At 58.0% G+C, this 25,468-nt stretch overlaps 2 protein-coding genes and 1 long non-coding RNA gene across 14 annotated transcripts in view; 2 read left to right on the forward strand and 1 right to left on the reverse strand.

The window, feature by feature from the left end:
* Positions 1 to 9,155, forward strand: part of PLEKHM1 (pleckstrin homology and RUN domain containing M1) — a 44,809-nt gene extending 35,654 nt beyond the window's left edge. For 7 of the 10 annotated variants that reach the window (XM_087854279.1, XM_087854281.1, XM_087854275.1 and 4 more), the window contains 4 exons: positions 2,171 to 2,364; positions 7,369 to 7,432; positions 7,888 to 8,096; positions 8,904 to 9,155. In XM_087854279.1, the coding sequence (XP_087710405.1) occupies positions 2,171 to 2,364; positions 7,369 to 7,432; positions 7,888 to 8,096; positions 8,904 to 9,015 (579 nt within the window). In that variant the 3' untranslated portion in view covers positions 9,016 to 9,155. Of the gene's footprint in view, positions 1 to 2,170; positions 2,365 to 7,368; positions 7,433 to 7,839; positions 7,861 to 7,887; positions 8,097 to 8,903 lie in introns of those variants that run through there. The other 3 variants (XM_045813854.2, XM_045813858.2, XM_087854282.1) reach the window with 2 other exon arrangements.
* A 2,176-nt stretch (positions 9,156 to 11,331) lies between these two features.
* Positions 11,332 to 25,468, forward strand: part of ARHGAP27 (Rho GTPase activating protein 27) — a 29,840-nt gene continuing 15,703 nt past the window's right edge. Inside the window, exons 1-3 of one of the 3 annotated variants that reach the window (XM_045813861.2) lie at positions 11,332 to 12,683; positions 13,671 to 13,803; positions 15,113 to 15,790. In XM_045813861.2, the coding sequence (XP_045669817.2) occupies positions 15,131 to 15,790 (660 nt within the window). In that variant the 5' untranslated portion in view covers positions 11,332 to 12,683; positions 13,671 to 13,803; positions 15,113 to 15,130. The remainder of the gene's footprint in view (positions 12,684 to 13,670; positions 13,804 to 15,112; positions 15,791 to 25,468) is intronic. The other 2 variants (XM_045813862.2, XM_045813863.2) reach the window with 2 other exon arrangements.
* Positions 15,923 to 19,633, reverse strand: LOC123802909 (uncharacterized). The gene is made up of 3 exons (XR_006782694.2): positions 19,060 to 19,633; positions 17,211 to 17,390; positions 15,923 to 16,326 (listed from the first exon to the last, which is right to left on the reverse strand). It is a non-coding gene; the product is annotated as an uncharacterized LOC123802909 (long non-coding RNA).

Below are 25,468 nucleotides of genomic sequence, written 5' to 3' on the forward strand. Positions count from 1 at the left end.
CCTAATTCACTGGGTCAGGGCCTGCCTCAGGAGCACAAGCTTAGCTTTTCCCCAGAGGCACAGATTTCTGCTGAAGACAGAAGCACAAAGAAGAAGTTATTCACTTCTCTCGAGACCCAGGCCTGCTGGCCGCAGATGTGTCATCAGAGCACAGGGACTGTGACTGTCAGATTCAGTGCCACCCCATCCTCCACCTTGCTGGGGACCGGAACCCCCAGGACATTAGCTTCACTTTGGCTTTTTGGTCGGTTACCTTGTCCCCACTCCTGCCCCCCGTGGTATTTAACTAACTACATGTAGAATATTAAACCTCAGAACCACCACAAATGCAAATAATTCTTTGGCCATAAAACACACTCACTATTTACAACATCTGGACACTTGTTAAGCCATCTTCCTATTCATTGCTGTAATCCTCGTGCCACTTCCTTTTCCCATCGAGAAATGACAGTACTTTTCTTGGCATATCCGAGATCAGGAAATACCCAGTTCTCACTCTCTCAAAGACATGGCCTGGGAAAGACAGGAACATTCGAAATAGAAAGTGGCTGGCTCATGGGTTAGGGGCCTTATTGTTCACTGTTACCACTGGCTGACCCACTTGTGCAAGGCCTGGCTGGCACTTGGCAGGATGTCAGCCCGGGACTGGGGCTCCTTTCTTGCCCGTCTCCTGCAAGCCCACAGGCCAGGAACAGTCCTGGGGCAGGAAGCTCCTGCCGGTCTGCGGCACTTGGCAGTTTTCAGCACACATTCCTGTGTGTGATTTCATCTGAGCCTCGCCCAAGGCCCGAAGCTGAGTCGTGGGAAGGGCTGGGCTGGGGGTAGAGATGAGCCATCTGAGCAGAGGCCCTGGGCCTTTGCTGCTCGGCTACCCACCGGCCGGGGGGCTGGCACTTCTGGGCTTTGGGAAATGGGGAAAGGAGTTGTCCATTGCTGGGGGAGGCAAGAGATTGCAGTGGAGCTGGATGACGGGAGGCTAGAGGCTCCCAAACCCCCAGTGCGACCATCTCCCGAGGGCCCCGTTGCATTCGCCACGCTTCAGAGGATAGCTGGGCCGCACGGGCACTCAGAGTCTGCAGGCAGCTCCCATTCCTAAGGATATGCTATGTGTTTTTAATCTAAACTCAAAATAATCCCATAAGGGAGGTGCTTTTATTCTCCCCATTTTACAGGCAAGAAAACTGAGTCACGGAGAGGTTAAATAAGTGTCACAAGTTCACACTGCTAGGAAGTGGTAGAGCCAGGATTCAAATTCCATTCTGACTTGAAAGCCCGACTCCTAACCACTGCACAATGGCTGCTGGTGAAGAACATCTCAGCTCGTCCATCCTTCTTGTCACGGCGAGGAGGAGACTGAAGGGAGTGGGGCTTCTCGTTAGTTAGGGAGGCGGCCAAGTGTGCAGAGACCACACCTCAGTTTAGACCTGGGCTCCACTTTCTGCAGGTGGATTGGATGAGCCACTTTAGCTTCTGTGAGCCTCGATTTCTTCATCTATAAAATGGGGTTGTTGGCACCTTCCGCATTGGCTTGTCATAAGCATGAGGACAGGATGTGGCTGAGATCCTCAGCCCACCGTCTGGCACATAGTTGGTCCTCACTAAGTGGCTTTGGCACGAGGGGCAGGGCTGAGGGAGGAGCGCGCAACATCCTGTGAGTTGGGAGAGGCTGGGATTGATCGCTCACCTCCACACAGGGACTTGGGGGAGCCCTGGTTGGTGCTGCTGCCAAGAGCAGGGGGGCTCGGGAAACTTCATTAAGCTGTGTCTGATCTGTGGCTTCCTGCGGCTGGAGCCTGACTCAGACAGTCACCTGGTTCCTGAGGGGGCCCCGGGGCAGTGCCTGTTTCCGTGAGGCAGGAAAATGGGGGCTGGGCGGACAGGAAGGAGTGGGAAGGGTCTGTGGGCCCAGGGGGAGAGGGGCCGCGGCTGGTGCCGTGGAGGGGGAGTGAGTTTGGGCATGAGGTTACCTGGGTTCAGATGTTGACTTTAAGGAGCTATGGACTTAGGCCAGGTCCCTTCACCCCCAAGCCTCAGTTCTCTCATCTGTCAAATGAAGATGGTCCCCTTGGAGGGGGGGTGGCCAGGGAGTGAGTAGGTAAGACCGCGCCTGTCCCAGAGGCACTCCCCCAATGGCCAACCTGTCCCGTCCCCACTGTCTGGTGGGCTCCAGATCTGCCGGCAGGCCCTGAAGTTCCTGACGCAGATCCGGGTCCAGCCCCTCATCAACCTGCAGCTGGTGAACGCCTCGCTGTACGAGCACGTGGAGCAGATGCACGTTATCCGGAGGCGCCGGGAGCAGCTGAAGCTTCTGGGCGATTACCTGGGCCTGTGCCGAAGTGGGGCCCTGAAGGAGCTGAGCAAGAGGTGAGCATCCTGGACACACACGGACACACACTGACATGCACACAGCCGGCACCCACACAGGACGCCCTCTTGGGAGAAATGCCAGGGCTGGGCAGAAATCACCTTCCCACTCGGTTTGGGAAATGACCACATGCTTTGAGAGTGGCTTTTATTTGTCCATGGATTCATTCGTTCAACAAGTATTTACTGAGAACATTCTGAGTGCCCAGGTTTGTGGGCCACGGAGGTGGGCCAGTTAAGCAGATTGGGGAAGGGCAGAGCAGGGAGGACTTCCTGGAGGAACTGACAAATAAGGTGAGACCGAAGAATGAGCCGGAGTTTAGAAAGAAGGAGAGACTCAGGAGAGAATGATCCAGACAGAATGAAGAGTGTGCACAAGCCATGAACGAAGTCCCCATACATGGCAAGAACAGAGAACTGGGGGCGGGGGGGGGTACCAGGAGGGAAGAGGGAAGTGTGGTAAGGAAGCTGGGAGGCAAGGGGGGTATTGCCGTAGCCCCTCCCTACCCAGCCCTCCCTCCGTGGCTGCTTTGCTGCTGTCCAGCACAGCATCCCTCCCAAAATCCTCAAAAGAGGGCAAGATCAGGGTGGGACCCTAAGGGTGCTCTTTGAGAAGCTTCTCAGCCCTGGAGCCTAGGGGCCTGCTCAGGGTTGGGAGGCGATGCTGTGCTGCAGCATGGACTTCGCGTCTTTCTGGGCCCGTCATAAACACCTCCTCGTGCAGGCCACGGCCTCGGGGCTGGGCTCTCCTCCGGTCCTCAGGAGGGCAGACCCCAGGTGGAGGAGTGGGTGCCTACTGTCCTGTGGGCTTGTGGCTGGGTGTCTGGGGACTTGGAGCAGCTCAACAGCCCCTCCACATTCGCCCCTGCCCCCAGCCACTCCCCTGCACGGGTCTGGCACCGAGACCACCCCTCTGATGGGCCGCAGCTCTGAGCTCCTGGTTCGTGTTCTCCCGGGGCCGTTCCTGCATGGCTGTGTGGGGCCCGGGCAGTGCCCAGTACAGGTCCCCTGGGGCTCTCGAGGGGGCTGCTGCACAGAGCTCTCTCTGAGGCATAGGCTCCCAGAGCAGCCAGCTGGGCCCTGGTCTGCACAGGGCCTGAAAGGACAGAAAACCCTCTGGCGGCCACCACGAGGGACCCTCACAGGCTACTTCCCAGGGAGGCCTTGCCTGTCGTGATCATCATGTGCTCGTCCGCTGGGTGATCACCGGAGTGAATCTCACTTTCTGAGATTCTAGGACGCAAGGCTCCAGAGTCTGCCCTCCAGCCCCCCAACCCCCGATCAGGGTGGTGAAATCTGTCACCACCTTCTAGTCGAGGGGATCTTCTGCAGACCTGAGCAGACCAGGTGCCTGCAGGGTGGGTCCTGGGTGCTGGCCTCACTTCCCTGGCCCCGCCTTGCTCAGATTGTGTGCTCTTCGGCCTTACTGACCTGTCTGGGCAGCCCTGCCTCTGTCTCCCTGACCCTGCAGTTCCCATACCTGGGCGGCAGCACTGCTGGCCTGCTGTGCAGCCTGCCAGCCTTCAAGAGAGCAAGGCCAGTGGAGGTCCCATTTTGGAAGCAGCATGGGGAAGATGAAAGAGCTCGGGAGCAGCCTCTGCCCGGCCTCAGACTTGCTGTGTGACTCAGAGAGGTTGGTTCACTTCTCTGAGCCTCAGCTTTCTTGTCTACAAAATGGGCCAGTAATCCCTGTGCTCATGCGGCCTTCTGGAGTTGTGGTGAGGGACTCGGAGTGTGGGGAAGGACACCGGCAGACAGATGGCCCTGGGTCAGCATGACTCGCACCGTGAGGGAAAGCACCTGACCCACCCTCGTCAGGGCCGGAGGGCCAAGAAAGCTCCCAGAAGAGGTGGCATCTGAGCCGAGGGTTTGCAGCATTTTCTTTTCTTCTTTTCGTTTCTTTAAAAAAAAAAAAATGTTTCTTCTTTATAAAGATAGTCAATATTCAAACAGCATAAAAAAATCAAGCAGGAAGTTCCGATCACATCTCCTTTTTTTTTTTTTTTTTTATTTAAAGATTTTTATTTATTTTATTCGACAGAGATAGAGACAGCCAGCGAGAGAGGGAACACAAGCAGGGGGAGTGGGAGAGGAAGAAGCAGGCTCATAGTGGAGGAGCCTGACGTGGGGCTCGATCCCGTAACGCCGGGATCACGCCCTGAGCCGAAGGCAGACGCTTTAACCGCTGTGCCACCCAGGCGCCCCCGATCACATCTCCTTTAATCCCACCACCATCAGTACTGTTAGAACATGCTTCTAGAACTCTGCCCTTACCCATGCACATAGTGAACTGGGATTTTGCAAAAGAACCGGGAGAATGGGGAAGGGAGGGCCCAGCTTTCCTGGCTCAAGGGGACCTGTGATGTGGAAGGGGACAGGAGTGTGGCTCACCAGGACCCTGGAGGGTTCAGTGCAGATGGGTCCTGGGTGTGGGGGCTAGACCTTGTGAAGGTGTTTTGATTAGATTTAGACCACTAAAGGTGTTTGGATTCATCCTGCCAGCAGTGGGGAGCCCTTTGAAGGGTTTTGAGCACAGGACTGTCAGCGTTCTCCAGGGTTTAAAAAAGGCCAGTTTAGGGGGTGCCCTCCTGGCTCAGTCAGTAGAGCATGCAACTCTTGATCTCAGGGTTGTGAGTTCGAGTCCCACGTTGGGTGTAGAGATTACTTAAACATAAAATATTTTAAAAAGAAAGTAAGCAAGTAAGAAGGTGAAAAGCCCAGTGGGGCAGCTATGGGGCCCAGGGGCTGGTGTAGTAATTAGCCCAGGGAAGTGAGCAAGCCTGGCCTGAGTCGGCCAGAGTGGAGGCCGAGGACCAGAATGGTTGAGAAGGAAGGGCAGGCCTTGAGTGTGAGCGGTGAAGTCAGGGAGGAGTCCCCTCTGCTAGTGGCAGCCCTCTGGCTGGGCCCTCTGCGAGAAAGGGGAGCCCCGGACAGGCCTGGACATGTCTCCAGGGGCCAGAGAAGCCCCAGAGCACCCTCTTGGCCCTTGGGAAGGAGCCATCCTAGAAACGCCCTGGAGGGGCAGAGGAGGCACCTGAGTTCAAAGGAGTCCCACAGCCTGGGCCTGGAACGCGGATCTGCCAGCCCTGCCGGCCCTGCCAGCGCCCTTTCCCGCCCCGTCACTGGCTGCAGGAGCGAAGGGACAGCCTCGCCTCTGTCTGCCACTCTCTTCCAGAGTGCCCTACAGATCTCTCGGGCCCCTTCCCCAGGGCACTCAGCCCCACACAGAAGAGGACAGAGAGGGGTCTCCTGATTGTGGGGTGGAGAACGGAGTCCTGGAGCGGCCCTGGGGCATGGATTTCTCTCCTGATGGCAGGATGAGAAGTGGCATCTCACCCCGGGGCCAGTGCTCTGTCCCCTCCTGCTTGAACTGAGTGCTGTGGAGAAAGCACCTGCAAGGCCTCAGCGCGTGATGGGCCAGGGGACAGTGGCTCTCAGGAAGGCTCCCCATGGCCTCCATGATTGGGCAGAGGGCAGATGACAGAGACGACTTTCCATCCAGATGAGTCCCACCCTTCCTGCCATTTCAGGGACAGCCTGTGCACACAAAATCCCCCCCCCCCTGCATTTTCCTGGTGATAAATGGCGGCTTCCTGTTCCCAGAAAGCTGGAAGTTTACTGGGGAAACCAGCATGGTGGAACGAGCAGCCAGTCGGCAGTGTCCTCACCCCTCGTGGCACAGCGTGGCCTGCGGGCTGCTTGGTGGGGCTGGTCATCTCCGCTCCGGACTGCGTTCCCCCAGACCACGACTGAGGCCATAGGGTGGAGCATGGCCAAGCCCTCGTTCCGGATGCTCCGGGGCCTCCTTAGGCTCAAAGCATTCTCCCCAACCCCGGGACCCGCACCAGCACACATGGCAAGGACAGGCAGGTGGTGTCCCAGGGAGGTTTCTGCGGGTGTTTACTCTCCATCCCTCAGGACGGAACCCCTCGGATCTCTGCCCTTGCTGAGGCGGAAAGTAGAGACGACCTTGGTCTCTGTCTCCGCCGTGCCCCACCGCTCTGTGAAATGGGATCTGCCATACTTGGGCCCCGTCTCCGTGCCTCTCACATAGCACTGAAACCGGATGCTTCATGGCCCCTCAGCTGGGCCAGGGGCGACAGGAGGGCAGAGACCACATCCTATGTATTTCTGTCCCCAAGCACTGTCCCCGGTATGTGACGATGGCAGTAGTGATAGCAGCTAACACCACCAGGCACTCACTGGGTGAGTGAGGGTGCAGGCCCCAGAGCCAGACTCCTGCAATCACACTCCAGCTCTGCTACTCACAAGCTGTGTGACTGCAGGCGAGTTCTTTAACCTCTCTGGGCCTCTGTTCCCTCTTCCCAAAGGGGATTATAAGAGTACCGAGCTCACGGGACGGTGGAATGAGTTAATGGATAAAGGTCTGAGCCCAGTTCCTGGTACAAATGTTAGCTTTGGTCATCCTCCTCCTCCTCGTTATTATTGTTTAATAGACGTTTTATTTTTTATACCTTTAATTTCTTTTGCAATTGTGTCAGCTTTACTGACGTATACGTGACAAACTGTAAGGTGTTTACGGCGGACGTCGTCATGATCTGATGCGTGTACATACCCTGTGAGAGGGTTGCCCCATCTGGTTCATTCACATACCCATCCCTCCCTACTCACATACAGATTTTTGGTGAAAGCATTTAAGTTCTACTCTCTCAGCAAATTTCAGGTTTGCAATACAGTGTTGTCAACTATAGCTGATAATCACTCGTTGTTTACTGTGTGCTGGGCACTGTGCCAAATGCTTTAAATAAATTATTTAATCCGCAGAACATTTCTCAGGTGAGGAAGCTGGAGGCACAGAGAGGTTGAGTAATTTGCCCCAGGTCACCTGGAAGACCAGGTCCCCAACCCAGGCGGCTGACAGGGCTCTTAGGGCCCGCCCTGCCAGGCATTCATACCCGGTTAGCAGCTGAAGGAATGGAAACAAACACAGGCTGGCCCAGCTCGGCGAAAGCCTTATAAAGAGCCTCTTGTGTTTGTTTGAAGGCTCAACCACAGGAATTACCTCTTGGAGTCCCCGCACAAGTACAGCGTTGCCGATCTCCAGCAGGTGAGGCTCCCGACCCCCGGACCTCTCTTAGGGGGACCTCCTTCCTGGAGAAATCAGAAAGGGGGATGCGGGAGGGGGGCTGCTGCTTTCCACCCCTTACACTGCGTGTCTCGCTGTCCCACGCTTCCTTGGGCCGCCCGAGCGGGCGGCGCCAGCCCCCAGCAAAGCCTGGGCCAGGAGCGCCCCAGCCCCTCCCCAGCCAGAGGGCAGAGGGAGGGGAGGCCCTGGGGTGAGAGCTGGGGACATTCCTTTCCTCGAGGGAGGGCACGTGGAGCTGGGTCTGTCAAGCCCGTTATCACCCGTGACCTCTGCGTACGGGAGCTGGACAGCCGCATCGTTCGGCCTGATCCGGGGAGCTTTTCTTGCCCAAGTGGGAAGAGACTTCTTTGGGGGTGGGCGTTCTTCAGGTCTAGCGCCCGGAGCAGCCAGCAGGCCACATTTTCCTGACGCCTCAGCCTCAGCACAGCTGCCCGAAAGGCCTGGCGGCCCGCACTTGCCCTCCACAGATCGCGGACGGGGTGTACGCGGGGTTCCTCAGTGCCCTCATCGGATTTGCCTCCCAGCACGTCTACCACTGCGACCTGTGCACCCAGCGCGGCTTCATCTGCCAGATCTGCCACCACCACGACATCATCTTCCCCTTCGAGTTCGACACCACGGTCAGGTATGCGGGACACCTGGCCAGCTGCCCCACCCCTACCCCCAGCTGGCCCCGGCGTTGCCGGCACCATGGGGCGGGAGCACAGGGAGCGCCCTGTCTGTGCCCGTGCTGTGGGCTGGTGAGGTCGTCTAGGGCAGCCAATGCACTGGGCGGTCACGGCCAGCTTTGGGCCAGCTCAGGGGACTAGACAGCCCGTCAAGGACCCTTCCCTAGACCAAGGAAGCTATCTGTCTCCCTAGAGAAGAAGTAGCTTGCTGCCTCTTTGAGCGGGGGCCTCAGTTTTGTCATCTACAAAGGGGTTGAGGAGGGACTAAATGAGTGACTGCCCTGGAGTGTTGGCACAGGCCAGGCACAAAGTGGGCACCCAGCGGGTGGCACCCGCCTGGCTCTCTCCTGCCGTGATGATGGTTCTTGTCTGGTTCTCTCAATGGAAAAATTCATCTACCAAACCTCCGTTCCAGCCCAGGTGGGAGTGGAAAACTGAACAGGTGGGAGCATTAATTCATTTTCAGTAGGTGTCTCATGGCCTAGATTCAGCCCCTGGGCTCAGTTTTTTAAACAGCAGAGTGTTTTGCACATAGGCAAGGAGTCATTTCATGAGTCTCCGGCAGCATCTGCAGAAAGTGAATTAGAACAGAGTGTCCGCGCCTGTGGTGTGGTGGAGGGCGCGCATCGTCGCACGGTGTTACCTGGCAGTGGACAGGCAGCCTTGGGGTGTGGGGGGGAGCTCGGCCTCCCGCAGGCTCTGGTCGGGATCGCAGGCCGGCCTCCGGCCCCTCGGCCCCAGCGACGCTCGCTGCTCTCCCCCAGGTGTGGCGAGTGCAAGACCGTCTTCCACCAGAGCTGCCAGGCCGTGGTGAAAAAGGGCTGCCCCCGCTGTGCCCGCCGGCGCAAGTACCAAGAACAGAGCACGCTCACCTAAGCCAGAGTGCTGTCCCCACCCAAGACTATGGGGCGGGGACACCCCGCTCAGCTCGGCCATCCCAGCGGGGTCCGGCATCAGCCTGGATCCTCTCAAGGTGTCACAGCTGTCTCCCCTGTCAGGAGGACGAGGATGTGACCAGAGCACGAGCCTACCAGATGAGGCCCTCGATGATGTCCCCCATCCCTCTCCCACCCGTCTGCTCCAAGAGGTGGGGACACCATCAGATGTCCCCTCGTCCCAGGGGAAGCGAGGAGGGGAGCTTCGCACTAATCAGGCCCCCGCTTGCCTCACAGACGCGGCGCCTCCATCAGGGGTGTTCAAACACTGTGGACACAAGACTTGGGCACGTTCTCAACTCCACATTCCTGATTAAAAGGTCTAGTTTTTTAAGGCAGGTTTTTTTTCCCTTCATATGTCAACAGAAAATATTTTTTTATTCTTGACCCTATACAAGTCACCCAAGAAATCCAGGCATTCTCACGCTGAGCAAATGTGTGGGGACATGTGGCCCATAGGCAGGCGGGTGGTGGGGCGGGCAGGCCACCGCTGGGCCAGAGCCCGTCAGCTGACCGGGGGCCTTCCCCTCCCCCGCACCGGGCACTTGCTGCCCACAGCTCAAGTGCGACGTGCCAAAGTGCTGGGGGGCTGGCGGATGGGTCCTGATGACCGCCCTCTTCCTCTCCCTCTCCCTCTCCTCTCTCTGCCCTGCCCTCCTCACCTTTCTCCGGCTCAAGGCCCCTGGCTCCCCTATAGTGTGGGACCCTGGTCCCCATGGGAGAAGGGAGTACTCGGAACCAGCACTGTTAGCACTTTGCACCCTCCGTGGTCCAGGCCAGGGTTGTCCTCTTCCTGCCCCTCAGCCCCTTGCCCTCCTCGCCTACCGCAGATGTGCAGCCATATGGGCCGGGTGCTGCTGGAGACACGCTCTCAGGGGGACACCCCCCCCCACCCCACCGCCTGACTGACCCCTGCGGGGACAGACGTACGTTGGGCCCCCAGAGAGGGCAGTGAGCCCAGGCCAGGGGCCAGCCATGCCCCGCACTGTGGAGTGGTGACCACCGTCCTTCCATGAAGAGTGCCAGCCCTGCTGCGGAGATGTATGGGGACACGCGGGAGGAGCCACCTCGTGGAAGGATGCTTAGCCTCAGTTTACAAAGCCATGAATTCCCAAAGCTTTGCTGGACTGGCCCGAAGGGGCACTGCCAGAGACTGGAAAACGTCCCTGCAGCGTGATTGCCTTTTCAGGGGGTCTTGGGGTAGAGTGGGAGCCTGGAGTTGTTTTGAAAGTGACGTTTAGACCCTGTGGTTCGGGGGTGATTTCTCTGCTGCCTTCTCGCATCTCTCCCGGACCCACAGACCCCCAGCCCGTGCCCTGGGTCCTCTGGCCATCCGGTCTGCTCTCCGCTTGGATTGGGGGCCCCAGGTGGAGACTGCCCGTCACTGTCAAGAGATGAATCTACTCCCGCCTCTCCCTTGGGGTGATTTGGCTGCTGAGTCACCTGCCCAGCCCTGTGGAGCTGGATGAATTGTGCAATAGAACAGAGGAGGTGGTGGGCAAGGGGGAGGGGAGGGCTGCCACGCAGCTTCTCTGTCCCTGTCACAGAAGATGGTGCGCTCCAATGCCCAGCATCCCAAAGCCTCCTAAATGGGAAAGTGGATCCTTGGCCCCGTCCCGCACCCCCACGGCCAGCATTAATGCTCCCCCAGACCCAGCCAGAGCAGCACGGCAGATGCCCCGATCCCCAAGTGGCCAGGGGCTGGCCTGGGGTGGGCAGTGCTGCCCGGGGCCGGCCCTGGAGGGCTCCCTTAGGTCGGGTGGGGCCTACCCACTCCGTGGCCACGGCCCAGGGACTAGTAGCATTAGCACCGACCGTCTGCCCGGTACCAGAAAGCTGCTAATCCTCCAGATGAGTTGATTTGACCCTCTCACCTTCAGCAGAAAGCTGACATGAACCTCAGAGGTGCCCACACTATTTTTAAAATGCCATTTTATGCAATAAACTGTTTCTAGTGAGGGGCGCTGGCCCTGAGCAGCGCTTTGCGATGGGTGGACGGTACCGCTGCAGTGTGATTTTTGAATGATTTTGCAGTAAAGACCTGATGTTTCTCACCTTTGGTCTCGCTTCTGAATCCTGATGCTGCTGGGGGGAGGGGGGGCACCTGCCATCCTGTCGTCCTCTGATGGGGCCCCGCTCTCTTAACTAGGGAGGCCTGGAGAGGGGTGGCTGGTGGTGAACATTTGCGAGGGGGGGGGCGGGGCTTGTGCGCCAGGCAGGGGAGGAGAGGCGACTGTGTTCTGTCTGTCCTCTGTCCACCAGGAGTCAGACGAAGGGGGTTCAGTGGAGGTTTCCTCACATACACTCGTGTGTAACAACTGAAGCTGACGCCTGACATCCCACCACAGCGGCTGCTTCCCCGTGCCTGTCAAAGCACAGAGCCCTGACGCCGGAACGTGATAAGTGTCAGCACTGTTTCCCGATGGGTTTTCCAAAGCAAGAGAGGGGGCTCGGGGCTGGAATCAGGGCTCACGGTTTCAGGGTCCACGTGGCCTTCACTTGGCTGCTACCTTCCCCCTGAAGTTCCAGGAGAAGCCCACCACTGCCCATGGTAAGGACAGAAGGAGGAAACAGACTAGTCCAGGGAAAGCAGGTCGCAGAAAAATGGGATTGAAACATTCGGCTCTGCAGTTCCTTGTCCTTGAAGACGCCTTTCAGCCCATGGGGGGGGGGGGGGCGTCTTCTGCCCATCCCCTGAGCCCCAGCTTCCCTCAAGGGGGTCCCTCCAGGGTCAGTAGGGGGTGGGCTCTGAGGAGACCAAAGGAGCTGGGTTTGAGGCCTGGGGACGGGCAGTTCAGGGCCACGTGACCTGAGTGCCCCCCTGCCTTTTTTCTCTGCCTCCATCCTCAGCAAGATGCCTCTGAGATCATTCCTTTCTCCCTTCCCCCCTCCTGCCTAAAGGAGAATGGGGGGTTTGGAGACCTCAACCCAACACCAAGAGGAGGACAGCTCATCTTATTAAAAAAATGTTAACAAGTGTGTGTGCTTACAATAGTATGATAATACTATACTGTGCCCAGTGCAACTCATTCTCATTCAATCTTGCCAACTATCCTGTGAAGTAGGCGTCACTGTCCCCAGTTTATGGGAGAGAAAATTGAAGTGCTAAGAGTCCAGTTCCAGCGGGCTGCTCTGGGCTTACCCTATGGACAGCCTGGAGGGTGGCCCCCTTCTAGAGGATCCAGGCGGCAGGGGCATGGAATCAAACAGAGTAAGGGAAATCCGGCCGAAGTAGTCGAGGAGGCTCCCCCCACCCCCATGCCATCATCCCGGCCCTGCTGCTTCCACCTCCCAGGACACAGCCAGGTGTGGCCCGGGATCCCTGGAGGTGCAGGCGGGAGGGCGGCGTCTGTGCTCCCAGGGCACTGGCCCGGCCCAGAGGGGACAGGAAGCCAGGACACCGGGGATTGTCTCTAGAAGCCGCAGCCCTGCCTGAGCCCGGGAGGAAGTTCTGCCGGGCGCTCTCCGCTGGTGCCTCCCTCGCTGTATTGTTGAACAGGAAACCGGGCTGCGCGGGAGCTGGGCGGTGGAGGAGGGAACGCCGGACGCCGAAACCACGCGCGCCTGCCGGGACAAGTGGAGGCGAAGCCAGTGAGCGGACACCCCGAGGTGCCGAGGCCGGGCCGGCCCGGGAGGGGGGTGCTGAGCCGAGGGCGGAGGGGGGTGGGGGTACGGTGCCGCAGGTGGCGGGTCCTCTCACCCGGGGGCGCCGCGCGCGCCTGCTCCCCCTCACCCGGCGCTGGGGCTGGAGCTGCGCGGACCCGGGAGCTGGGCCGCGCGGGTCGGATCCCCCGCGTGCAGCGGAGATGCGAAGGGCTGCCCTCCGTGCGGGGACAGGAGGGGCCCGGGTCCAGGTCCCCCGCGCCGACCCAGGTGTTGACGCCGCTGTGGCTCGCGTCGCCGGGGCAGTGGACGCAAAGCACCTTCTGGCGACGGGTCAGCCCCCGAGTTCCAGGGATCCTCCCCGTTCCCCCTTATCCCTCCGCTTCTCTTCGCTCCCCCCGAGTTGGGGAAGGAGCCGGGTCCGGGGTCCCCTCCCCACGCAGCCCGAGACCCTGCACTCGGGTGGGCATGCCTGCCGTGGGAACTCCGCTCCCAGTTTTTCCAGGCCCCGCCAAGCTGCGCCCGGAAAGGGCCTGGGGAGGGCGGAGGTGGGTCCGAAGCGAGTAGTGCCTGCAATCGGCCTGGAAAGGGCTGTTAGTCGGTGATTCGGGGTGCAAATGGCTTCGCTTGGTATGGGAACGCCTGGGCGAGACCACGAACCGGAGGTCGAGCAGTCCCAGAGCAGCGCGCCCGCGGGACGTAGAGGCTCGAGGACAACAAATTCCGCGGCGGGGTGGGGCGGAGGTGGGGGGGGAGCGCAGCGGTGGGACCCTACCCACCTTGGGCTCCGCTCGCCACCCGGCAGCACCCCTTCCGTCGCAGCCCTTCCAGCTCCTGCCCCTCCCTTCTGCCTTCTCTTGCTCTGGGCCCCACTCCCAACGTCCCCACCGGCCCAGACACACTCATTCAGGCTCCTCCTCGCCCCTCCCAGCCGCGTTAGGGATTGGGGCAGCCGTCCTAAGCATCCCTCTCCCTCTTTGCTCCCCTTGCCAGCTCCTGCTCCCCGAGGTCTCCCCGGCCTAGCCCTTGGAAGCCCCGCCCAAGGAGATGGCGGGAGCCTAACCTACATCCATCCGCTGACTCCACCCGTCCAGTCCATGGGCTCCCCGAGACCAGCCCTGCCAACGTGAGTGAGCGGCGGGGGTCCCGGCGAAAGTGAGGAGAAGGGGTATCCTCCCAGAGGTCTGATGGCTTAGCTCCGGCAGCTCACTGACTATACCTCCAGGGCCCAGTGTGCACCCCTTTCCGCACTGAGGAAAGCTGAAGAAAGTAGTGAAGGAGCGCTCTGAGCCCCCCTGCCAGACCCTGTTCCCTTGGTTCTGGAGCCTCAGCAAGCAACCGAGCTCCCAGGGGCTGTTCCCGGGACACCATTACTAGGCAGGAGATGGGGTCAGTGCAAAGGCTGGAGGTACCAGCCCCTTAGGGAAGAAGCTTCCGATTCATCTCTTTGGTGGGGAGACACAGGCAGATTTACAGTTAGGCTCTGACCCCCAAGCCCCCCACGCCAAGAGCCAGGCTAAGAGGCGTGCAGAGGGGTGGGTTGGGTGATCGCTGCAAGAGAGCTTGGGGGAGGACACTGCATGGGTAGTCGCTGTCGCAAAGTGCATCTAAGGGCCACTCTCGTGGGGCAACGCGGAGATCACAGGGCAGGTGGGCAAGCCGCGAGGGCCGAGCCTCTCTCGGAAGCTGGAGAACAGAGGGCGGTGCGGGCCGGTCTGGGCGGGCCAGGCTCCGGGTTCACGTCCGCGGCAAAGCCGCCGGGGAAGGAAAGAGAAACCGAGAGAACCGGTTCCCCAGCCTTGGCAGTCCCGGTCCCTTATGCCAAGGCCCCTGGACTACTGGAACCAGGGACACTCCCGGGGTAGAGAGGCGCCGGGGTGGCTCCCAGAACCCCGCGCCTCAACTCTGACCCGGCGGGCCCGGGGCGCAGAAGCCTGGAGGGAAGAGGCTCTGGGGACCCGGATTTCCTGAGGGCTGGTGGCGTCTGGGCGGGGCAGGGCAGTGGGTGGAGAGAATGGGCTGTTTTTCCCACTTCACAGACCGGGAAACTGAGGCCCAGTCAACTCTTGAGGCAAATGTGGTGTCGGCTTACCGTCGGCAATCACCCCATCTCTTTGAGTCAAGGCTTCCTTGGCTGTAAAGTTGGACCAGTATTACCCACAATCTCCCCACCAAGGGATTGAATCGAGGCTCAAATCATAATCGATGCCACAGAATGCAAGTGTTGTCGTACTTCCATTAGCAAGTGTAAGAATGGGAACCTTAGAGATTATTTTATCCAAGTCCCCCGTTTTTAAGATAGGAAAACTGAGGCCCTAACGCACGCGAAGAATGCAGCATCGGGACTCGAACCCCAGTCTTTTGTCCCCCGACTGCGGCGAACCTCCCGGCTCGGTGGCCCTGACCTCCCCGCCCCTCCTCCTTGTCGCCCACAGGGAAACGCCACGGCCGCGATGGCGGCGGACGTCGAGGGGGACGTGTACGTGCTGGTGGAGCATCCCTTCGAGTACACGGGCAAGGACGGGCGCCGCGTCGCCATCCAGCCCAACGAGCGCTACCGGCTGCTGCGCCGCAGCACCGAGCACTGGTGGCACGTCCGGCGCGAGCCCGGCGGCCGCCCCTTCTACCTGCCCGCGCAGTACGTGCGCGAGCTGCCGGCGCTCGGGGACCCCGCCGCCGCCTCGCCGCCGCCCGCGCTCCGCCAGGGCCCCGCAGTCCCCGAACCGCTGGCCTACGACTACCGCTTCGTGAGCGCGCCGGCGCCCGCGGGCCCCGAGGGCACGCCCGCCAAGCCCCGCGGCCGCGTGGGCTCCCTGTGCGGCCCCGCGCGACACGGCGCGGCGACCCAGCGCAGCAGCCTGGCGCCCGGCCTGCCCGCCTGCCTCTACACGCGGCCTGCGGCGCTCGTACGGCCCGCGCAGTCCCTGGACGACCTGGCGCGCGCCGCCGTCGCGCCGCCTGCCGGCCTCCTCGGGAGCGCGGGCAGCTTCAAGGCCTGCAGCGTGGCGGGCTCGTGGGTGTGCCCGCGACCCCTGGCGCGCAGTGACTCCGAGAACGTCTACGAGGCCATCCAGGACGTGCGCGGCCCGCCGCGGGAGGAGCGCGCGCAGCAGGTACGGGGAGCGGGGGAGCAGGGGATCGGGAAGAAGGGCGTGGGGCTGCGCGGGCGCGAGGAGACCCCCCTCCCTGGGCTTAGCGTCTCTGCACGTGCTCCCTCACCCCGAGCCTCACTCCCCTCAACCGCGAAACCAGAGGCGTGAAGGCTCGCAATCGACTTATCGGCAATTCCGGAATGCCAGACCTTCCTGGAGCCCAAATGTTTTTGGTGACTCAATTGGTGGCAAAGTTGAACTTGAGCCGATGTGAAGCCGTTGGTGGTCTTTATTTATTACGTTTAGTTTTCCTGCAGAAACGCAGATGGACTTGATTGGCGTGTGCTGCCCCAAGCCTGGCTGGCAGGTGTGTGCGCCATACGACCTTTCTAACAGCTGCACCATTCCGAAACGCTTCAGGGTATGGGGCCGTGGACCTGCAGGCAGCTCCATCTGCCTCGCCTTTCTCATAGAAGCTTGGGGGTCCGATGAGATAATGGATGTGAAAGTCAGGGGTCTGCTTCCCTTTTTGGCTTCTTCTAACATTTCAGTTCCCCCTTTATAAAAAAAAAACAATTTTTGATTTGTTTGTTTCAGGAAGAGGTCCAGTTGTAGTGAGGATGTTGTTTTCGTTTCAGAATCCAGTTTGTGTTAATTTGGGAATTGAAAATAGAGCACGTTTTAAAAACATTGGTACATCCTCAGAATCCTTCTAATGGCCCTGACCTTTGAACTTTAGGAACTTGGGGCGGGGGGAGCCGTGGAGGGAGGATGCACAGACCCCCTTTTGACATCTGCCACCAGCTGGGTAATTATGGGCAATTAACTTCCTCTCTCAGGGTCTCAATTGTCCTTTGGCCCAAAGAGGGGTGGAAAGGGTGGATGGATGGATGACTCCTAAACCTTGTGAGTCTCTGATTTCTTTCTTTGCACTTGATGTAATGTACTTGGTGTAAACGCTGATGCCCGGCACGTGCCAGGACTGAGTCTGGGATGCCCAGCTGAGGGAGGCACCGTCCCAGTCTGTGACCTCCTGGGTCTTCCCACCGCCCGATCTGGTTACAGTGCAAAGAGCTCAGGATTTGAAGCTAGAGAGACTCGAATTTGCCCCTGCTGGATCACCTGCCAGCTGCTGAGTCACCTAATTCCCCCAGCCCCAGTGTCCTCCTGCGGAAGGGATTGGTGGTGTAGGCGCTCCACGAAGGCTGGCTGGGCTCCCATTTGGTATCCTTGTCTGCGCCACCTCCGCTTTGGTTTCTGCACGGAGCAGCCCTCCCCCTTGTGGCCATGGCTGGGAACAGCATTCCGCGGTGAGACCGGGGACCCGGACTCCGCCCAGAGGGAACGGGGGCGGGGCAGTGGGGGTTCTGGTGCCCGGCGTCCCAGAAGGCCAATTGGCCAGCTTCTCTGGGGCACATGGCTGGATGCCAGCGCTGCTTACCCCGGCGTGCCTCCGTTTCCCAGGCAGGCTGTCGGAGGCGCATTCCGAGGCCTCTCCACATTCTCTGTCCTGCTTGCCCCTCCTTCTTTCGGAGCAGTTGGAGCGGTGTGATGGGGGTGGGGCACACAGGTGATGGTGGGGATGTGCTTGCGCGGGGGAACTGGAACGTCTGCCGGAGACCTGAGCATTGGGAGAGACGCTCAGCCTGGTCCCGCTTCTGGCCCTAATTCACTGTGGGACCTCAACGAGAGGCTTAGTACCCCTGGTCCTGTTTCCTTCTTGTGCGATGGGTATAATCTCACACTCCCTGTGACCCAGCTTTAGTCCAGGGTCAGCTGTGGGTCTCCCTGACACCCCATCCCGACACTCCAGGGGTAGGGAGTTGGTTCTCTCCTGGGAAGGAAACCCCATTCTGCTCTTAGTTGTTCAAGGCAGCATTTAGAGAAGGAATTTCCTGAAAGGTGAGCCTACCTGTTTTCTTCTTGGAGGAGGCGGGAGAGGCAGCTCCTACCTTTCCCCTCATTAACTAAGCAGGAACTGGCCTCCCCCCTGCCAAGCACCTGGTGAGCCACAGCCCCCCAGCCCTGGAGAGCTACCCTCTGGGTCAGGAGCCTGGCAAGAGGGGACGGAAGCCTCAGTCCAGCATGGCGCAGGCCATCTGGGATAGAGTGACACCCAGTGTGCTGTAGCACCTCGGCACGGGTGCGGGTGTGGGAACTGGCACCCTTGGGGCCTTGCAGCCCTGCCCCCACCCTGCGCTGCCAGGGCGCTGTGGGGAGTGGGTGGTGCCTGGCCAGGCAGGGCCGCATGGGCTCTCACCAGGGATGTGGACTCCATTCCGCAGCTGCTGGAAGACTCAGCAGAGAAGGGAGTGGGGTTCAGAGAAGACCCCCATGGCTGGGACTTTGAGAAGGGCAGAGGACCTTCGTGGTCTCCCAGGCACGCAGTGATGACACGAGATTTAGGAAGTCGGGGCTGAGGGATCTGGGGGCCCATGGGCGGAGGAGGGTGGGAGAGAAGTCAGGATGAGTCCCAGTCTCCCAGTTGCACACTGCAGACGGAGGTCGGTTTACTCGGCGGTGACAGATCCAGGCTGCAGTCGGAAGCTGAGCCTGCTGCCCAGGAGAAGGCCCTCCGCATGTGGTGGTGCGGATGGGGCTGCGGAGAGCGTGTGGATGTGGGGACAGGAGCCCCTGACACGGCCCTGGGCCCACCACCTTTGGGAGGGAGGGTAGAGAAGCCTGAGAGGAAGGAACCGTCAGGGAACAAGGAGGAAAGAAGAGTGCTGGTCTAGACACTGAGAAGCGGCCAGAAGAAAAGAGAAGTTAGATAAAGGTCATTAAACATTTATCGGAAATGGTGACCACAAGGTCAGCAGCCACGTCATCAAGAGCTGGTCAAGGGGTTCCCGAAGACAGAAGGCAGAGTCAGAGGGATGAAGTGAGGACACAGGCTGCGTGTAGACAGCTCCAAAGCCTGGCAGGGAAGGGAGAGACGCTGTGTGGCCAGAGGCAAGTGCAGGTCAAGAGGCGAGGCTCCCCAAATCTAAGTGAACGGTCCGGAGCCAGAAGAGCGGGACAGCGAGGCCGGTGAGAAGTGGATGTGAGACGGGGTGCCGGGAGAAAGGCTGAGCGCCCCGGCAGAGGCGGAGGGACCCGCTTCCTCTGAGGCAAGGGGCGGCACGTGAGGACGGAGGGTCACGGTCATCGAGGAGGGTGGACCGGTGGCCGAGGGGAGAGGGTGGCATGGAGGTAGGGTCATCGGCAGAGGCAGGGACACCCCCCCCCAGAAGAGAGAAGCCGCTACCCCGTGTGGCGCTTTACAGCCTCGCCATTCGCCCTCCACTCACCTAGCACGTACTGAGCCCCTCGCGTGTCCTGGTTAGAGTCCTGGAGCCTGGGAACACAGAGCGTGTTACACTTGACATGATCCTGTCCCAAAGGGGCTAATCATAGGCTCTCACCCAGAAGCTCACGCCCCCGGCAGCTCAGAAGGCAGGCCTGGGCGCCCTTTGCAGAGGCTCGGAGGGGCTGAGCGGCTGGCTGAGGTCCCCCAGGCAGGAGGTGGCTGGGTCCAAGTCACTTGCATGCCTCCTGACCCCCAGCCCCACCCCGGTCGTCAGGTGCAGGCTCAGCTGGGTGGCCTGCAGGCTTGGCCAACCTGTTCCCCTCAGCAGGGACAGTACAAGCCGGAGGCAAACAAGCATGCCCTTTCTGAGTGTCCTGTATGTGCCCAGCCTGGGCACGGGCCATGGGGAAGGACGCGTGAATTCCAAACCCTCATCTTCCGCCCCGCCACCGAGGCCGAGTAGGAGAATACGCTGTCCCAGGAGAGGGCAGAAGCGCACTGTGGGAGGGGAGAGAGGGAGGTGGCGTTTGTCAGCTGGAGCACCCCCACCCCCTCTGAGGAGGGGCTTTGGGAGCCTGGAAGCCCGGTCAGGAGGGGCCTCTGAGACTCCTCCCCTGTGGCGGGTGGGGGGAGGGGGACCCGCTGACTCGGGGATTTCAGGGTGCGGTCACCCTCCCCGCCCCAGGGCCTCTGAGGTGGAAAGGCCCAGGCCAGCCCTCTGGACTGGAGCCCGCCTCTGCTGCCCAGGCATTGGCCACCAGGAGGAAAGAGGTACAGCCCCGGGCCCTGCGGCTGCCTGTGCAGCCGGGCCAGGAGGCCCCGCACCTGAGTAGGCGGCCCAGATTAGAAGGAGCCCCAGGGCCCCGGTTCCCTGTCCTCTGCCGAGAACTGTGAGTGATCCCACAGCTCCGATGGGGCACAGGGGGGCGGGCCGTGGCGGTCTTCCCACTCTCTCCTCTCCTTCCCGGACCTCCGCCTGCTCTTTTCCTGTACCCATGCTAACGCCACCTGCCAGGCGCCCCACCCTCCTCTCTGGAACCCAGGCCTGGCTCCTAGGGACAGACTCCAAGAGCAGCCCCAGGCAGCTGTGATGGGACAAAGGAACTGGCCTTGGACAGACCCACCTGGATCCCCCTTTGGGACCAGCCAGGCGGGCCTCTGGAAAGGGGGGAGCTAGTAAGAGCAGGGGAGCTGAGGCTGAGGGGAGGGTCCAGTGAGTCCCCTTGTCTGTATTCCCTCCTCCCAGCAACCATCTTTCTCCCCACCCCCTCCCACACCCAGGGAGGTCCTGGAGTGGCCCAGCTGGTTTCTTCACACCTGGCCTGACCTTTCCTTCCCCGTACTCACCTGCAGCCCCAGGCTGACCCTGGAGCCCCACTGCCCAGCCTGTGGCCTGACCCATGAACGAGTTTCTTGGGTAACCCCCTCCCATCCTCGGCCCACATTCCTGGCCACTAGTGGTCCTCCCCACCCACTGCTCCCCAGGCAGAAAGGTGCAAGCTCCCGGGCCGTGGAAGCTCCCGTGGCTCCGTGGGGTCCCCTGGGTGATCTCCCCTGAGTGTGAGCCTTATTATTCACCTCTCGGTCTCTGGTTCCCCTTAACCCGCCCCCCCCACCCCGGGCCTCCTGAGACCGGTCTACCTGCCTCCCCACTTCCTTCCTGAGCCCCAGCAGCCGGCTTCTCTCTCGATCTATTTTCTCTGCCTTTCCTGGAACTGTCTGTGTCCAGTAGTGGGGAGGGCCAGACACTTGGCAATGAATGCCAACCCCGAAGACTAGTCAGTGCCCGGCCCTTGGCACGGGAAAGCCCATCATCACGACTGCGGTCCGTTGATCAGAACGTGGTCAGGGTTCCAGACCTAAGTGGCACGGGACAGTGGATGCTGGTTGGCGCTGAGGGAGGGGGGCTGCAGGGACTGGGTCCGAGGGACATAGGGGTCCTTGCTAGCGTTCAGGAGGCTCTCTTGCCAAACTGAGGAAGAGCTGCGGTGTTGAGGGGACTTCCAGAGTGGTTGCTGAGGTGCAGCGAGGCCCGCAGGACCCTCCTGTCCAGCCCAGGCTCTGGGCTCCTATGGGTGCCACCCTGCATCCTCTCCTTCCCCGGGTCCAGCGTGAGGCATCAGGGGAGCAGGGCAGGGGTCCCTGTCAAGGCTTCCATGTGTGTCCCGGGGGCTGGGTCAACTTGGCCCGAGAGAGGAAGCCAGAGGAGCCAAGATAAGGTGCCAGAAGGGGCCCGCCTCCAGCTCCCCCCAGCCATCTTCCTGCCTCGGCCATGCAACCGGAGTGCCCTGGAATCCTCTGAATTTGTAAATTACCCTTCCCCCCATAAAAATAGTTTCATGCCATTGCACATATTTGGCTAATGGGGGGAAATCTCAATCTAATGACTCTTAGCATTTTGGTTCCTCTCCATCCATCCAGCTTCGCTCTATGTGGCAGAGTTATACAGACGGGGGGCATCCTGGGGCGTGGACAAGGGCACTGGGATTTTTCACTTACCGTGTCATTGATTCAGTACGTGGCAGGTGCTCGACTGGGCACTGGGAGGCAATGAAACACAAGGCGTGGTCCCTGCCCTCAGGCCGTTGACTGTCGGGGAAGCGAGCTGGGCAGGCAAACTCACGGTTCCGTGGGGTGGGGGGTAGCTGGCAGGTGCTGCTGGGGCTCGCTGGAGGGGCCCTGGCCAGAATCCCGCTGGCCAGAGAGCGGCCAAGGAAGGGGGACAACAGGTGAATCCAAAAGGTTTCTACCAGTCAGCCTCGTCCGTGAAACCCTCGAGACCTGGTGCTTTGTCAGGGGCAGACTTTTTTTTTTTCCTCATCAACAGTAGTTTGGTCTTTTCAAGTTTTCCATTCATTCTTGTTCATTTTGGCCATTGTGGGTTTTTTACTAGAAAAGCATTCATTTTTTTCCCTAGATTTGCAAAACCTCCACTTTAAAATTTTTTTAATAGATTTCTATGTGACTGAGGAAACAATCTTTCTAGGTTTTTCATAGCCATGGGAAAATGGCATATTTTCTATTTCAGGGACATCAGGTCCCGTATAGATCAACCCAAGCTGATCAGTTCTATTATTGAAACCTGCGTTTCCTTTGTAGACCTCTTTTGGGTTTTGTCTTTTACTCCAGTTCCGATAGAGGTTTACTGAATCTCCCACTCAAATTTTCTCAATGAAGTTCTTCTCGTACTTTTGGTAGGTTTCCCTTTTTACGTCTAGCGAGAACGCTGTCGGGAGCACACAGAGTTTGGCTGCTGGCATCACAGAACGTGCCTTTGTATCATTACCTGGGGTCCCTCTTTATCCCGCGGGGTGCTTTCAACCCGACACTCCACCCTTCCATTACGAACCTAGCCACTCTTTCTATTTGATTCGATTTTGATTTTTGCACTCACTGGCGTCTCTCAGTATCCTTTTAGTTTCAACGTTATCACGTTTTTAAGCGTCTCTCATATGTATCTCCTACCACTGAATTTTGAAACCCAAGCTGACTCTGTCTTCTGATGGGATAATGCACTCTTTTCCGATTTTGTTTAATAACGGTACAGCGTACTTGATTTTGTTCCTAATGGTTTACTTTACATTTATTGGTTTTCCTGTGGTTTGCTTTTCCCCTTCTATCACGCTGCGACTGATTCTCTTCTTCTCCGCCTGTCACCCCGTTGTCCTGCAACACACACTGCATTTCATTCATGGCTTCTGCTTGTCCCTGCGGTTTCTAATCAGGCATGCCCTTGGATGTGCAGAGGTGGGGATCTCTTTCTCGGCACTCCCCACCCCTCGCCCGGAACTCACAGAACCCCGTCAGTCTCTAGATAGCCTTGGGTCTTTTTTTTTTTCAGCTTAGAGAAATCTGTTTGTTGCATGATTATTGTGTCTTTGACTTTTTCTTTCATTTGCACATTAGCTCTCTTGCCTGGCTTCTCCAGTTTTGCAGCTTTGCCCTTTATTGCTTATATCTCTGTGTGCGTTTGTTCTGAGATATTTCTCCTGCTTTATCTTCCAGGCCATAACTTTGAGTCTGGAGAGTGACTATCCATTCTCATCTTCAATAAATAGCGCAATGATATAGTTTAAGTTTTAAAGTAGTCTTTTCTTTTTTCTTTTGTGCTTTACTTGAATCTCCTTGAATTCTTTTTTATTGTTGTTCAAATTGTCACTGTGTTTTCCAGCCCCTCTATCTTGCTTGTAGCAAGAGTTTTTTAATTAGGTGATGTGGGGCGCCTGGGTGGCTCAGTCAGTTAAGCATCTGCCTTCGGCTTGGGTTGTGATCTCAGGGTCCTGGAATCGAGTCCCGCATTGAGCTCCTTGCCCAGTGAGGAGCCTGCTTCTCCCTCTGCCTGCTTCTCCCCCTACTTGTGCACACACGCTCTCTCTCTGACAAATACATAAATGAAATCTATTAAAAAAATAATTAGATAATGTACTTTCATGGTTTTTAAAAATCAAAGCAACGTTAAAAAGTATATAGTAAAAATTCCCACGCATACCCCTGCTTCTGGGCCCTGTTCTCCATCAGCTCAAAAGTCACCACTTTCATTCTTTCTCTGTTCTTCCAGAGTTTCTTTATACAAATACAAACTTGTCTGAAGACACATTTGATTACTTGATTTTCGGTCTCTCTTGCAGAAAGGTGGTGCGCAGTACACGCAATCCTAGATCTTGCTTATTTTTTGCCTTTTTGATTTAACAACGTATCTTGGAGATTGTGCATAGAGGGTATCAGTCGCCTTCCTTGTAGCTACATGGGTTTTCATTTTAAGGATGTATCAAAAATTCTTCAACCAGTCTGCTGCTGACGGGCCCTTGGACTCTTTTGCTCTTCCGAACAGTGCTCTAATAATCTTTCACGCACGTGCAGGAAAATCAAGGATAAACCCCAGAAGGAGGATCGCTGGGTGGAAAGGTAAATGATGGGTATTAACCGTTAGATTTTGCCAGATTGCTGTCCCTGTCCGCGGGGCTTACACCCATTTACATTCCCACCAACACAGATGTGGGTGTCTGACTTCCCACAGCCTCGCCATCCAAGTGTCGACAAGATGTTGTGTTCTGCCAGTCCGGTAGTAAAATTTATGCTAAGCTAGCTTGAATTTGCATCTCTCTTTTCAGTGAGAGTGAGCATCTTTTCATAGATTTAAGGGCTGTTCGTTTTCCTTTGTCTCTGAACAGTCTATTCATAGCTTGTGCTCATTTTTCTATTGAGTTATTGGTCTTTTACTTCTCGGTTTTTAGAAGGTTTCGCCATTCGAGGGAAAATAGCCTTCTATCTCCTGCGTGAGTTGTAGTCTCCCCAAGTTTGTCTCCTGACTTCACTAATGTGATGTCTTGGCCACACAAATCACTTAAGACACTTGTATGTGGTCAAGTGTAGAAATCACTTATTTTATGGCTTTTAGATTTTAAGTCTCTGTTACCAAGGTCTTTTTTAAATCTAGAATTTTGCTCATGTTTTCCTCTTTGAGTATTTTTCTGGGTTTCACATTTTATGTCTAAATCTTTGCTCCTTTGGGAGTCATATATCTGAGTGGACAGAGTAAGATGTAGACCCACCTTTAATTATTTTTTTCTGGATGGCCATCCAGCTGTCCTGTCACCTTTGACGACAAGCTTCTCTTCTCACCATGATTTGTGAGTAGCGTGTCCGGACCCTGCTGTATTCAGGTCTGACAGCCCCCACTTGGTTGTTCTGTTTGCTCCAACTCTCTCCAGCCACTGACTTGTCAGAGGAGTGGGGTTTATGTGTCTTTGCTCACTGGGACCAGGACTGAGCTGTTGGCGTACCCCCACTTGATGGGGCCCTAGAGCAGAGGAAGGGTGGTCTCTACCAGTGGGCCTGTGGGGCTGGCTGAGCAGGCCCCTGCGAAATTCTCCCTGCTCCCTGTCTCCTCGGCATTCCCAGCCTTACGGTCAGAGAGTGCTTAGCCCACCTGTTTGGCTCCCTGTCAGCTGCTAGGGGTCACCCTGCCTTCCCTGTAGGGTCCTGTGGTGGGCCTGGTCTGCCCCGGGGGTCTCCTGGGTTCTGTCTCGGGCACTGCACCCCTGTCAGCCAGCCCTGTCCACCAGCTGGCATGGCCCCTTCATAGAGGGTAGCAGTGGGGAGAAGAGGAGAAGCAGTACATGTTTAAGCTGCCCTATTTCCAGAATTCCTAGCGCCGGAGCCTCATCGTAAAGGGAGAGGAATTACTACCGGGGGTAGGGGAGAGCTGGAAGGGCCAGTCTTTCTGGATAAGAAACAATGAACGCCTCATAGAGTAGTAACAGAGAATGCAGAATAGTAAGAAAGTTTAAGGGAGGTTCTTTTCCCGCTTTTTATTATGAAGATTTTCAAACATGCAAAGAAGCAAAAACAATATTAAAATGAATATAATTATACCTATTACTTAGATTTAACAGTTACTGCTTACCACG

This window comes from Ursus americanus, chromosome 23 (assembly GCF_024610735.1).
Source record: "Ursus americanus isolate L20-20 chromosome 23, mUrsAme1.1.p, whole genome shotgun sequence".
Lineage (NCBI taxonomy): Eukaryota > Metazoa > Chordata > Mammalia > Carnivora > Ursidae > Ursus > Ursus americanus.